This window comes from Heterodontus francisci, chromosome 1, assembly GCF_036365525.1.
Source record: "Heterodontus francisci isolate sHetFra1 chromosome 1, sHetFra1.hap1, whole genome shotgun sequence".
In the NCBI taxonomy this organism is placed as follows: domain Eukaryota; kingdom Metazoa; phylum Chordata; class Chondrichthyes; order Heterodontiformes; family Heterodontidae; genus Heterodontus; species Heterodontus francisci.
In genome coordinates, this window is record NC_090371.1 from 265,713,394 (window position 1) to 265,729,244 (window position 15,851).

Consider the following 15,851-nt stretch of genomic DNA (forward strand, 5'->3'; position numbering starts at 1 on the left):
AGCAACGCAACTCAGGCAACACCTTCCAAACCTGTGACCTCTACCAACTAGAAGGACAAGGGCAGCAGATGTGTGGGAACACCACTACCTGCAAGTTCCCCTGCAAGCCACACACCATCCTGACTTGGAACTATATTGCCGTTCCTTCACTGTCGCTGGGGCAAAATCTTGGAACTCCCTTCCGAATAGCACTGCGGGTGTACCTACCCCACATGGACTGCAGCTGTTCAAGAAGGCAGCTCACCACCATCTTCTGATGGGCAATTAGGGATAGGCAATAAATGCTGGCCTGACCAGCGACGCCCACATCCCAAGAAACAAAAAAATAAATGCTCCCAGTAGCAGCTGCAGGCGTCGGGTGGGAAACCTGATAGCATGCTCAAATTCGGACTTATGGGTTTCCTGACCCTCCGACCCCCCACCTCCTCCGGAACTCAACCCTGTCAATGACAGAGCCATGATCGCTGCAACACAGGCCATCTCTCAGCAGACAGGACAGTCAGGCAGTGATCCCAGGCCCTTGAATGGCCACTCAAGGCATAAATGCTGTTCCAGGTCTAGAAACAGTCCATCTGCCTGCTCTTTCTACAAGGGCATGATATATTAGGTGAAAAATCCATCCCTCTCCTTCCATTCCTATAAGGCTCTTTCTTTTCCCGTTTTGAATCTTACTTCATAACAGCATTTTATTATTGACTTGCCTGTACACTCAATCCCAGAAAACGGTTGTGGGTACAGCGTTTCTCGCCACCAGTCTGGTTCCTCCTTGCAGTCACTCTTCCCTTGCTGGTTCAAATCTGAAGAAGGAACCTGCCATGACAAAATAAATCAGTACAATGTTTTGAAATCTCATTATTTTTCACATATATTGGAGCTCAGAAGGGATTTTTACACACTTTAGAATTTTGATTAATCTTGACAAATCATTGCTTGTAAACCTCGTACAATATTTTTGAGTTTTCATGGAAATGCTATTGAGAAAAATAAAAGGCGAATAAAGCTTCCTAAGTTACTTTTAGGTTCATTTCTCCAATTCCGACCAAAATATTACATCAGTATTAATTTATGACTACCTCCACCCTGGGCATTTAATCAGCACAAACCATATACTGCTTCATGTACTTTTGTTAAAAGTACATTCTACAACCCCTGCACCCTTGTTATGGTGCCAACAGCAATTTGCCAATGAGGTAAAGGACATTAAAGCTTGTTACAGCACTTGGCAATTCAGGGAAATCAATTATCATCTTTTTGACATACTTTGGACATTACTTCCACACACTGCTCATTTTAAATGTCACTCTTAACCACTAACGTTCTTTTATAGTCATCAATCATTGTATCTTTCAGTTATAATGTAGAAGGGAATAGGCCCGTTACAGATATTAATGTTCCTTACTGATATTAATGCACCATCAGCCATGACTGAACTACAGATGAGCCTAACTCAATGTTCTACTTTAAGCCGTGTCCAACTGCACTGGAAGCTACCCTTCTAACACTGGAGAAGATTCTAATGCAGCTAGAAGTGTATACAGTTGTTCTTAAATTACAATTTACAACTGTTTCTGGACATTGCATCATTCTCAATAGTTGAGAGGACTCCCATCCTGATAACAATGATTTGTGAACATATCATTGTTACGTACAAAGTCAATGAGATTTATGGACAGACAGTCCTCCAGATATGTTTTTTTCTGGACGTAACCCCAGTTCAGAGGACAAAATTTAGAACCATACTGCTGGGTGCTTCACAGTCCAAGTGGACAATGTAGAAAAATTTTACATGCTGAACGTTACACTTCACTGAAATCCTCATGTGAATGCAACTCATTGGTACCATGTGCCACATATATGCAACATTTCATAAAGGGGAAGTAACACACCCTGAACTAAGGAAAAAATGGTCTGTATTTGGAGATTGTTCTAAGGTGTGCAGCTACAAATCTCAGGTCTTGCTTTGGCTCTTGCAAAGCTTTCCTGTAGCTAATATTGAAACCTAACTCGAGAGAGACAGAGTCCACTGCAAACTTGACTCTCAACAGGTTTGCTAATTGTCTAAAACCACAGATGTCAAAACTGCAGCTATAGATAGGTTGCAATGAAATGAGAATCAATCTGGCAGCAGGTATGAGGCTGAGGGCAAGAACATTGAATGAGATTTTGCTTTAGGAGGGCATCTGCCATTAGTTAGACATGTCCCTGCACCCTTCAGGTCAAAAAAATCTTGCTCTCAGAGTTGCCTAAAATGCTAAGTGATAATGGTGCAGTGATGGTAACCGGGCAACCAACACAGTATGTCCTAAACAATGAGATTTAAAAATTGGGAAATAACCAAGCAAGAACTGAAAAGGAGGGTGAATTTAAGTGGTTCATTCAAAATCTAATCAGCTATAGAAAGAGTAAGAGGGAATGAAAGATTGGATTAAGAGATAGAGAAAAAGATTGAAAGCAACAAAAGAAAAAACTCCTGAAAAATTCAAAACCTGAAGGAATGAGACTCCACACAATAGTTACTTTTCAGTCGGCGAGACATTGGTCATCTCAATTTCTCTGCTCGAAGAACAGCATCTCATTTACCGATTAGGCACATTGCAGCCTGCCGGACTGAACATTGGGTTCAATAATTTCAGAGCATGATGGGCCCCCCATTTTACTTTTATTTTTAGTTATTTTTTCGTTTTACATTTTTTACTTTTTTTTTGTACGTTTATTTTATTTCATCTTAGTTTGTTCAGTTTGCTTACCCACTTTTTTTTCATGTTTGTACTTGCTGCTGTTCAATCTTCAGTCCGTTAACACCCTATCTGTACTAATGCTTTGTGTTTCAACACACTATTAACATATTGTTTGCCTTTGCTCCATGACCGTCTGGTCAGCTAATCTGTGGCCTTGTCCAATCTACACCTTCTCCTTTGTTACCTCTTGCCCCACCCCCGCTTTACTTGCTTATAACCTCTGACATTTCTAATATTGCCGGTTCCGAAGAAGGGTCACTGACCCGAAACTTTAACTCTGCTTCTCTCTCCACAGATGCTGCCAGACCTGCTGAGTATTTCCAGCATTTCTTGTTTTTATTATTGTTACTTTTCAGTGACCGGTTGATTGTCACAAGGGTACTTACACTAATGACTAGCCTTTAATGTCTGTTGCAGCATTTGTTTATTTTTATTATGCAAAACAGCAGTTTCATGACAGTCAATACCCATCAATGGTGAGGCAGACAACAAAATGCCATTTTCACAAAGCTAGTGATGGAGAGGTGCAACCCAGACAACAACTTAGATATTCACATTTAACCGTGCATTTATCCCTCACCTGAAGTTGCTATAACATTGATGTATATAATTTAAAAAATGGCAAGCATGAGTCTCACCGTTATTTTGACAGCACATTCTGGCTCATTGTATTGACCATTCTTTCCTTGAGCACTGATTGCAGGCTGCCAATCACCTGGGAAAATTGCCTAAATATAAGTGAAGCAAAATGACCAGCTTGAGTTATGAGCAGTTAGTACAAATTGCAATTCTAACATTGGCCATATCCATGACCTCTTGGCATTTATGAAATAATGGAAATAAAATCCTCTTATTTTGACACCTTGGTATTTAGCCAGAAGAATCCCTGAGTTTGGGGTTTTCCAAATAGTTTAAGCAGATGAACCTTGAAAAAGTGATATAGTCCAATTGGAAGTGTTCTATTCTCTCCCGGATCCATGTATCTGTGATAATAGTCCTCCATTGAGCAATGAATGATTCCAGTCATTAGAGTCACTTATGGCACAGAAGGAGCCCATCTGGCCCATCGAGTCCATACCAGCTCTCCCGAGCTACCGAGTCAGTCCCATTCCCCCACTCGATCCCCATAGTCCTGCAAGTCTATTTCCATCAAGTGGCTAAACAATTTCCTTTTGAAGTCATTGTCACCGCTTCCACCACCCTTGTGGGCAGCAGGTTCCAGGGCACTACTACCCGCTGCGTAAAAAATGCTTCCTCATATTCCCCCTGCATCTCTTGCCCAAAACTTTCAATCTATGTCTTGAGATTCGAGGTGTAAGAATAGCATTATTGCTGGATATTTGGGGTAGAGGCAATGAACATTTCAGTGTCAGATGCAAGGCCACAAGAATACAACTGGTCAAAAGGCTGGCGCAGAGCTTGTGAAAGACAAAAAATTCAGGACCTATATGGATACTAATGGGTCATTTGTTTGGACTACTCTTCTACAATCCCTCCACAGACTGGAGGAAACTTCCCCAATGATTAGTGAGCGACTGACCAAGAAGTTCTCACCTTTGATCTCCAATCTACTCTGGATTAGATACTCTTAGCTGTAGCGATGCAAGGTCGCTAGAATTAATCTCAGCATCCTGAGTTTGGGTAAGGAGAAACATTGGCTGGGATTCCGGCTTCTTATGACTGCAGTGCCCCTTTCTGTCACTGCTTGACTGTTTATTTGCAAGCCATTCAACTGCAAGAACTATCTCACCGTCGAGGCTCACACATGAATAATGATCATTAGGGTAATGTACTGAGAGGTTAACACCTTCAGATGAGGTGCAGAGGATATAAAATTAAAGAAAAGGATCTCAGAGGAATGGATATTTTCATTATGAACAGTCCAGTGAGAGAAGATGGAACATTCCTACATGAAAATGTATGGAGCTCGATTTCAATTTAGTTTTAGGAAATGTCATAGACACTCCAAAACTGGTGATTTCTCCAGGCCCAAGCTTAAAGTTTTGTCCCTGACATCAAAGCACAATTTATTTTCCAATTTAGTTTTTATTCCGTACTGATGGAAATCTTTCCCAAGACAATCTGTTACCATGGCAATAAAGCATTTCTCCATGAACAAAAACACAATCTTTAATAGATAGGGTGGAGGTATCCATGACAGTTTGAAAAATGAGGCCCCTCCAATTGATATAGAAAGCCTTGTTGGGGTAGCAATGATTTATAACTCACTGGGACACACATTCTTATGCCCAAGATCAAGATTTGTAAGAAACCAAAAATCATTACTACTCCAAATGTATGCAATTTCTAGTATACTTTGGGAATTTTAAAACACAATGCAAATTTAGGAACCTACCTTTACAGGGTAATTAACGCACTAGAAACAATTTAGGAAAGTGACAAGATCATTCTCTGTTTATATGGAGAGACTTAAGCTTTCTGATAACTTATTGGGCAAATGTACCATAATTTATGAATTAGAATGATAAAAATTTATGGGTTGATCCCCATTTTATTCTGAGCTAACGGATTTAAACTTGTTTAGCAATGGGGCCAATGCAATTTCTTTGTGTCCCCAGGCTTTGGGAAGGTGAAATAGAGGGGGAAAAAAGTCAGTTAAGGTTCCTGCTCCTAACTGCTACCCAGTGGCATCGACGAGAAAGTGTATACATGTATGTAAAATGACGAGAGGATCAGACTCACACTGACTTAATGGCACGCACTAGTGGCACCAGATTCAGCAAAGGTGAGATAATGAGTGAGAGTGTGAGGAAAATGAGAGAATCAGAACTAAACTTGTTTTCACTTGTTCTTAGAAGAAAATTGTTACAGATGCGATGGCCATCTTTAAAATGCTGAGCGGCATATATAATGCAGCTATAAGTAAATTACTTTGGACTATGTACGGTAAACTAGAAAATGAGGACAATATTTACAAACCCCCAGCAAGACAAAAGACGAGGATTTTTTTCACACAGATAGCTATGTATCTAGTTACGTTAAGTGAGATGAATAAATATCTGGCCTGACACATGGTTGAGGATCATAAATGTATTGAGACGATCCTCCATGGATCAAGCGGATTCCTGACCACTGGGATAATGGAAATGTCATACTGGCAATAGGTAGTGCAAGCACTAATAACTAATCCGGAATACGTAGTTGGAAGAAGTGGGATCATCACCTTCATACTTGTTGATAAAATGGGACAATTGTGGTGTTGTCCATCCCTCAGTTATGGAAGTATAGAACAATTAGTCCTCAGTTCTCTCCTATTTGCATGCCAGTGAGATTCTAAATTCTAAAAACCCCATCACTGTCTGAGCAAGGACTACTAGGTCAGGCCTGAAAAAGTGTCTTACATATCATGGCTTAAATTGGAAGTAATTGATTTCCTTTCAGGGAGTTGCTTTCATAGGCCAGCTATTACAGCTATCTTTTGTGTAAACAAAAATTAAACATTTTGTCCTCTGTTAGGACTTTAAAAAATCCTGTTTTATATCAGTTTTAAAATACTCTCAAAATGAAAGTTATATCTCATTGAAAATCAGCCGATCTGCTTAGAGCTAGTTTCCATTTACGGCTGCTATGGTAACTTTCTGAAGGGACAATCGATCTCTAACAGACTAATACTTTTAACTGCAAATTTTGTCAAGTTGCACCACAATACTACTTGATTTCTATTTTAATGATTGCTATCTGCCGGACTGTTAGCTTGTTTAACTTGTTGGGCTGCTGTGTAATCGTGTATTTGATTGCATGTTTAATCAAGATGAACTGCTTAGATCAAGGAGAATTCCCGGACACCAATGCTGTATGACTTCTGGCTATTATTTAGTTTGATTTTATTTGACTACGAGGCACAACAATGGATCACGACTATATAGGCAGAGGCCTACGTAAATCCTGTACAGCATTCCATTGGGTTAAAGGATCAGAAAGCAATCTTTCTATGTAAAATAATTACTTACATAGTTTCGAAAGGAAGTTTTTAAAAGGATCTGAATGATTGGTTTGTTTAACCCTTTATGAAAAGTGTCTTGCATGGTTATTATCTGCTTTTTCAAAGTGACACGAGATGTAGTGGAATTCCTACTTACTGTCTTGCAGCAATGGAAACATTCATTATCCCAGGCTATTCATGCATAAAGCCACTTATAGAAGTGTACTTTTAATGGGCACAAGGAAAAGGTACCTGGAGCAAATTTGAATCATAATAATTATTCCTTGTCTGCCTCCTCAGTCACGGTGTACAGCATTTCAAAAGCCTGAGACATTTAGCCAATCTTGATCTGATGCAGTTCATCCCATATGTTGCTGAGCTATCACATACAGTAGTACTAACAACTGCTTCTAAATATTGTATATTTACTCTACCCTAGACCACAAAGCAAAATGAATCTCACAATGTATTTGCCGAGCTAAAAAAAACAAAAAACACAGGGCTTTTATAATATGAAACACAACAGTGCTGTGTCTCCATCATGCAAGGTTCTCATCTCAGAATGATTACTTCTCAAACATAATAATGCACTAGAAGGCTACTGTAGAATCAATTAGGGACTTAGCCTGCAAGTTTTTGAACTTGGAGGAAGTAAACTAATTGGTGAAGAATAAATTATTCCAGAGTTGCAAACCACTGATTACTTAATATAGAATTTACAGAAATGGGTAGCAGCATTGGTTTCTGAAAGGCACAAAGCATTGGATATTATTTAATAGGGGCCTCAAGGGCAGCACCTCCAAACCAATAGCTACTTTTATTTTGAATAAAGTTTGGTGAAGGATCTGATTCAGATATGGAATCGGCCAGAAGACCACTCTTCCACATTTCAGTCCACAGGGCAGGGGTCTAACTTGATGAGAGATCATGTTCAAAGCACAAAACAAATTCCTCTTGTGTTTCAGACTCCTGGCAAAAGAACCTAAGTTTCAGGGACAATACAGAAAGGTAGTTCATAACCCTGCCAGCTCTTTAACTGCTAAGAAACCATTGAAAAGAACCACCCTCAATGGAGGAATTTAATTTCATGCAGGTGAAATAGCCACAGGTAATAACTGAAACTGCTGAGAAATGAACATCCAAGGATATGTAATTCTAAATAGGTAAATTACTTAAGTGAAGATGACAACAAATATTCAAAAATAGAATCCAAGCCATATAAGAGATGCCAAAAATTATGACTTTAAAAGTCATTAGCACCAATTAATTTGTACTAAATTTGTGATGTCAGCCATGGCTCAGTTGGTAGCATACTCGCCTCTGAGTCAGAAGGTTCTGGGCTCAAGGCCCACTCCAGGACTGCAGCACAAAAAATAAAATCAACACTGACACTCCAGTGTAGTACTGAGGGAATGCTGCACAAAGGTGTCATCTTTCAGATGAGACGTTAATCCATTGACCCATCTGCCCTCTCAGGTGGACATAAAAGATCCCACAGCACTATTTTGAAGAAGAGCAGGCGAGTTACCTCCATTGTCCAGGCCAATATTTATCCCGATCAACATCACAAAAACAGATTATCTGGTCATCATCAATTGCTGTTTGTGGGAGCTTGCTGTGAGCAAATTTGGGGCTGCGTTTCCTACATTACAACAGAGACTACACTTCCAAAGTAGTTCATTGCCTGTAAAGCACTTTGGGATGTCTGGTGTTTTTGACATCACTATACAAATGGAAGTCTTTGTTCCTTATACTGTTGATCCATTCTGCACAAACACGAAAAATGTAGTAGGTGTTTGCAGTGGGCAGATAATCATTATCCAGAATCACAGTTATAGAGTCATAGAGTCGTAAAGCATAGAAACAGGCCCTTCAGCCCACCGCGTCCATGCCGACCTTAATGCCTATCTATACTAATCCCAACTGCCTGCATTAATTCCATATACCTCTATGCCTTGCTCATTCAAGTACCTGTCCAGATGCCTCTTAAAAGTTGATCCTGTTCCTGCCTCCACTACCTCCTTTGACAGCTCATTCCAGATACCCACTATTCTTTGTGTGAAAAAATTACCCCTTTGATCCCCTTTAAACCTCCTCCCTCTCACCTTAAATCTGTGCCCTCTAGTTTTAGTCACCCCTACCATGGGAAACAGACTCTGGCTATCTACCCTATCTATGCCTCTCATAATTATATATACCTCTATCATGTCCCCGCTCAGCCTCCTTTGCTCCAGGGAAAACAGACCCAGCCTATCCAATATTGTATATTTATAACTCAAGTCCTCCAAACCAGGCCACATCCTTGTGAACCCTCTCTAGCTTAATCACATTTTTCCTGTAGTGCGGCGACCAGAACTGCACACAGTTATGATGATCAGGACCTTAAGATGTGAGGTCTGTGGGCCATTTGATACTTCACTTGATCCTTTTGGAACTGATGTCACGTTGAGATGTCAGTGCAGAGATCTACCCTAAAAACTTAACTAAACCAACCGTAACTACTTCATCTGGCTACATAACGGTATGGTAGTGTTGTGCTAATGCTACTGGATTGGCAGAGATTGTGAATTCAAATCCCATTAAGTTGTGAAAATTAATTCAATAATTCTGGGAGTTTGCGTGCTAACACCAAGAGAAATGAAATAACCATGAATGCTGCTGGATTGTCGTTAAAATCCATCAGGTTTACCTATGAACTTCAGGGAGGGGAACCTGCTATTCTGTCTCATTCTAACCTACATTTAACTCTACCTTCATACTACATAGATCACTTCTAATATCATACAGAGTCTCAGTGGCTTAAAGAAAGACATTTGCTCAATGGCAGCCCACCACCTTAGTGGAATAAACAATGGGCAATAAATGCAAAATGCATCCTTGTTGGCATTGCCCGCAGCAAGAACAATTCTTTCAGAATTGCTTTCCAATAATACAATGGAAACAAGTTGAAGCAGACAGAAGAGACCCAGTTAGGCTCTGGCAGAAAATCCCAGGAATGTTCAAACTTTGATTGTCTCAATCAGCGAATATTATTTCTGTAGTTTTATTTAAAAGCAAATTTTTGTCATGTTCAAATTTGGCAGATTTCAATGATACTGTGAAATTCCGTCAATCAATAACATTTTACTTAGTCAAATACATGACACCATGAATACCAAAATTATTGGTTACATATAGGTTATTATCTGGGTCTTTTCTAACCTTTTTACTCGAGAATACTTTGGTTCTCATATCTGAGCACTTGCATGTGTGAGTTCTGACTTCCTGTCCCTTTAACAGCATCCATCGTTTTTGATGATGCACCAGGAAAACGAAGAGCAAACTCTTTTTGGCAATTGCTATTAGGCACTATTTTTCCCCCATACCCTGCAATATCGGTCTTTAATCTTCAAAAACGGTAGACCATCAAATCAGAGCTTGTATTTAAGTTTAGGATATCAAGCAAATTTATTGAACAATGAATCAGTGAATAATATGATATAATAATTATACATTTATAGCAGAAAGTTTTTCTAACTTGAGTAGATGAAATAAGTCATGATTTAAAACAAAACCTTTCTTTTATGAATTCTTTTGACTATGGGAGTTAGCTAGACTACTTTTTTCTGTGAAGCTTTCAATCAATCAGTTTGCCTTCTGATCATTCAACTTCATGAGCAGATTACTGGCTACTGTAGCTTTTTGAAACTTTCTTAATTGATATTTCGATTCAACATAATTGGCTGTCATGCATTTTAATAAACAAATCACATTGGTTGTACTAGATCAAAGTTAGCTCAGTTCCTCCCTCAAGCTAAAAGTTTGAAAGCCATTTGAATCAAATTTGTACAACATGCATTGCTCAGCGCAGGGATCTGACCTGCAGATTTTTTTTTGAAAGCTGCTGTTGTGCAGTAACTTAATTTAAAGGAACAACCAGTAACAAAAACTGGACAAAGTACATAATTTTTGTGTATATTATTATTTAAAGAAAAATGTTATATTTCTTAGTCCTCACTATAAAAGCCCACACCCTAATTGAAGAGAACAGAGTGGCTGGCCACTTACTATCACAGAGTTAGTTACTTGCCCTAGTGAGATGTACAGATTTATTCACGACTGTGAGGGGAACAAACTATTTATCTATCTATATTCATCTGTGTTGGATAAGGCAACCACCATTTTCCAGCTACTGATCAAAAAGAATTCCTTCACTACACTGAGCAGAACTCGTTAGAGCTTCTTTCCAAATCCTCTCAGTGGTAATGCGCGCCCTCTCCTTACTCCTCCAACTCCTGTTACCCTTTTGCAACAGTGTAACCTCTGACTTGACCAAGTCAACAAGAGATCCACTGCTTCTATAAAACAATGATTGTGTAACCTTGATTCATTGAGTCTTAAAGCGTAGCCTAATCAGCCTGATCAATGGAATAATTATTGTTAACAATAACCAGCTGGAATATTCTGTTATAACCTCTTTGTAATAATTGATAAAGTAGCAAAAAGTAACTTATTGCAACAGCGTTTGCAGACTATACCCTGCAATGTAGAGGAAATCACAAATTCTAAGTGTACAGAGCAACAGTGGTACTTACCTCTTGTAGCGATGCTGCTCTAACACCAGTTCCCTCACTGAACCCAGTAAAGCTCCTGCTTATTGTACGATTCTGGAATGCTTCCAATTTATCACATGGTACCTTCAACTTGAAATCTATTTCACAACTATTCACACTGGTGCATCCCATTGATGCCTGTAAATGACATTCTGGGCACTGCTGTTCTGTCTGTAAAAGACCACCAGATCCTTCATGAGAATCAAGTGAAGTCTGAGCACTCTTTTCCATTCCAGCTTTTTTTAATCTAGGCAGGAATTTTCCTGATTCCAGCTCTGACTTTCCATAGTAATGTCCTTCTCGCTCAGCATCTTCTTCCAATGGTTTTAAATCTGCCTGCTGATCCTCAAACAAATCTGTCTGGCAGAGGACAGGTATAGTAACTTCCTCTTTTTCTGACTCAAACTCTGACTCGCTTCCTCCGCCTGGTGAAAGCTCAGAGGCAGATATCGGTCGGAAATGAGTCCGCGGTGAGATTCGAATAGCCCTATACTGTGTTTTGTCAATACTATATATTTTAGGATGAAACGTTTCACTTTCTGAGTCTGAACACAGTATAGATTTGGGCTTAAAGCTTGGACTGAATGTTGCAAGTCTTTCAGGTTCAAATGAACATTCCACATGAAGAACTTGTGAAAACGGATTGTTCAGGTCAAAGGAGGAAAATGAATACTCAACGCCAGGTTCTTGACTCTGATAATTACTGCAGTTCCCTAATAAATCTTCATGGAAGATTAAAGAGAACTCAGTGTTTAACCTATCCTCTCCTTTTCTTGTCTGGTCACTTGGTGTGAATGAAGCACAAGATCTCCACAATGGTCTATGGCCAGGAGCAAAGTTGCTACCTGGAGTCATGAAGACATCTGTACCTGCTATGGTTACAACATCTGAAGCAGCACACTGCAATAAAGTACCTTTTGCAGGATCAGGGGGAACTACTCCCCAGTCTCCACAACTGTCGAATGTTTTGAGTTCTCCATAGACTCCACCAAGAATGAAAGCACTTTCTTTGTCAGCACCAATATCCCAAGGTTTAGAAGGTGCAGTGTAATCACCTACATCGATCTCTGCAAGTTCCGCAGTTACAACGGCTTGGGCCTCCAAGTTTTCCTTCTGGCACTCCCATAAGTGATATTCAGACCTCTGCACTGCCTTTTCATGAGGCTCTTGCAGGGTGTCCTGTTTTGTTGCCATATCCAAACAACAACAATGGCAACCATTCACCTCACCAGGAAAGAAATCCTCTTCTGATCGTTCTAACTCTAGTGTTGTTACAGCATTGTTTTCTGCTATGGCTGTCCAAATGTCTTTTATAACTTCTGAGCCATAGCTATCCCCATGACTGGCCATCTGTTCTGCAAAAATTTCCACAGTTTCATATTCCTTATTTTCTTCTTCTTCCAACTGAATTCCACACACCGACTCCAGCTTAGATTTCTGTTTGAAAGTCATGTTTGTTATATTTCGTAAAGCTCCATCTGTTTGTGAATGAGTCTCCTCGTGCAATAAATCTAAAAGATCTTCATCAAGAAGGCTGGACGAAATGCCAGGGACTATACAATCAATCTCATCTGCATTAAATTTAGTGGACTCCTCAATCTGAATACCAAAGGAGGTTTCATTATCCGAACGTGTTTCTTCAGAATGTGACCATGGGCTGCAGGTTCGTGTTGAAAGATTTGAGCAGTGGTCATTTTCATCAAAGGCACTATTTTTGGTCCATATAAGCAAACGAGACTGTGTTTTCCCAGGCAAATCTGCCCAGCCTCCAATATCACTATTCTGATTTCCGAGACTAAGTCCGTCAAAACAGAATGGTGAAGTAGAGTTATCATATTGCACTTCAAACAGAGAAAAACAAGTGGAGTTTAAACCAGACCCTTCATTTGCTTCTGAAAAGTGTTCTTCTTGATTGCCAGTACTGCTACTTGCATCACACACTGTATTATCCACAATAGGAGAAAGCGTAATGGGGGAATCCCCAGCAAAGCTTTCCCCCTCTGCTTCATCAGAGCTAGAGCACTCCCAAAATTGAGCTATATTTGCAAGATCATGAAAGAACAATCCTTCTGCATCAAGAGAAGCTTGTGAATCTGTCCATATTGCACTTTCCCTCGTCAACTGTAGTCCATCTAACACTATACAACAGTCTGCCTCAAAATCAGTTTGCTCTGTACTTTTCCGTCGAATCATGCTTAAAATTCGACTCTCTCCTTGCAATGAATTTGAGGCACTAGGATCCAATATGGATTGATGAATATCTACTTCATAGAAGTGAGTAAATTCTGATAGATGCATATCATCTAAAATATCACTGTCCTTGGGATTAGAACAGCTTGAGGTCCCAGTGAGGTCATTAGCCTCATCTAATAATGCAGGCATTTCAACAAAGTGACCATCAACGAAAGCACCTGCTGCGAGGTATGTTTGGAAATTATTGTTACTAATACAAAGACCCTGCATCGTCTCCGAAAGCTCTTCCAAAGTCAAAGATTCATTATCATTAGCAGCTACACTATTCCGGTATGCAGTTTCTAGCTTACTTTTTCTACTTGGAGGGAACCAGTACTCTGCGATTGGTTCAGTGTACCACAAAGGTTCTTCTTTGAATTCTTGTTCCCTTCCACTTTCATTGCCAAGATCTTTTGTATCACTGTTTCCATTTGTTTTCTTTCTTGTTTCTTTTATAAATCTTTTTCCTTTTTTGCACAGCTGTTTGGTAGGTCCACTGCTGCTGCTCCCACAGGTGCTTTTTCGATCATCTTTGTCAACAGACTTCAAAGATAGCCTAACTTGTCCATTTCGTCCCTTTTTGTTCCGAGCAGTTTCTCTCATCTTATGTCTGATTTTGACAGCTTTTGTGGAACCTTTTAACTCATACTGGTTCCCACTTGAGCTTGAGCCTGCTTCACTGGAGCCAGAGGACCATGAACGAGGGCGTATCTTTCCTTCTGACCTGTGTCTGATCTGCTTCTTTCCTGTAGTGGGTTTCAGTTCTGGCAAGCCGTTATTGTGCCTGTTTTCTTTCTCCTTTTTACTTCTCCTGAACACACGACTACTGCTTGTAGTGATAGAGGCCTCATTTGTTCGCTCTCTAGTACCTTCACCTTCACTGTTGCAATCTTTTGGAGAAGACGTATCAGTGCTTGTTTGTGGAGCAGCAGATGAAGAAGAACCACCAGAAAATGAACAAGCTTTGGCCTTATTCCACACGGTCATGATTTCTTGCAGACAGATTGGCTTCTCAGAAAGAGGTGGAAATGCTTCATAATACCTAAAAAAAAAATGCAAATGAGTGTTGATCCAGATATACATATATATGAACTAGTGTCAGTCATATTTTACATGTTAACTTTGAATTCAATCAGCATGTGAATTTTAAAACAAATTAACATTCTAATAGTTTGCACTGAAATAGATACCAACATACAAACATCTATGATAACAGATTGATATAATGTAAACACTCATTTACTTTACAAAATAACAAAAATTGTGGGAGTTTCAATGCATTTAGTGCTTCTATCAATAAATGGAAAGTCAGAATTGCCTTGAAATGTCAACTGTTTTCTAAAACGGAACAATAAATTAGATACTTACATTTCTACCTGATCCTTGGCGGAAGGAGATCCTATAATTTCAGGAGATTGAATTCCTTCTGCTTTCTTACTACCTTGCTTCTCTTCTAAAATTTGGGAAGAGGAATGAGAGATCAGAAAAATAAATTCAAGTTGCTCTTTATATAGATGACCACTATTTTCTTCATTACTTTTCTAGCATTGAGGGGAAATATATGAAGTGAGTCAGTAGAAACAAATGGGAGCAGATGGCAGAGACCTTCAAATTTTGAATAATATTTATAACAGCTTTAAGCGGAAGAACGGTCACATCTTCTTGACTGCCTCTGAATTCATGCTGTAACGTATAAGATACACATGGTTTCTGAAATCAAGCATTGTAAATAAACGGATCAAGCCCAACACCGTATGTCTAGTGAAGTCTACAAGTAACTTAAATGCCATTATTACACTAGGGCTCATAAGTTTTTTTTTGTACAATAGCAAATGGAAACTTTTTCACCCTTTTGACAATTGCAGAGGAAGAAAAAGTATGAAGCAGCAGATCTTCTTAGACATGTGTGGTGCCACACAGGAACACCAAAGCTGTATAATGATTTAGCTGCTTCATGTTCTCTTAGTATACAGTATTTCAGAGGCTACTAAAATAAGCACTCAAATAAATACATTTTAAAGTAACATTTGCATTGTTCATAATGCAATGGTTATATATTATAATTTAATTGATATGTTCTTTTTTTGAACTGTTCAAATTCTAAAAAGAGCGACAGTAAAGTGAAATCTTAGGAGCCCAAACAGCACAGTGGTTCACAATCAAGAAATTAGAGTATGAGAAGAAGTGAGCTAGAAATGTAAAAATTGGCCATTATAAATTGCCCCTAGTATCGGTAGGTGGTAGGGAAATATGGGGACAGGTGGGGATGCAGTAGGAATATGGGATTAGTGTAGGTTTAGTATAAAATGGGTGGTTGATGGTCGGCACAGACTCGGTGGGCCGAAG

The 15,851-nt window shown here is 39.4% G+C and overlaps 1 protein-coding gene across 4 annotated transcripts in view; it reads right to left on the minus strand.

The window, feature by feature from the left end:
- kiaa0232 (KIAA0232 ortholog) overlaps positions 1-15,851 on the minus strand; it is a 141,087-nt gene that overhangs the window by 16,354 nt on the left and 108,882 nt on the right. For 3 of the 4 annotated variants that reach the window (XM_068044083.1, XM_068044074.1, XM_068044099.1), the window contains 4 exons: positions 14,874-14,958; positions 11,256-14,547; positions 3,377-3,466; positions 702-810 (listed from right to left, as the gene is read on the minus strand). In XM_068044083.1, coding sequence (XP_067900184.1) covers positions 702-810; positions 3,377-3,466; positions 11,256-14,547; positions 14,874-14,958 — 3,576 coding nt within the window. The remainder of the gene's footprint in view (positions 1-701; positions 811-3,376; positions 3,467-11,255; positions 14,548-14,873; positions 14,959-15,851) is intronic. The other variant, XM_068044090.1, reaches the window with a different exon arrangement.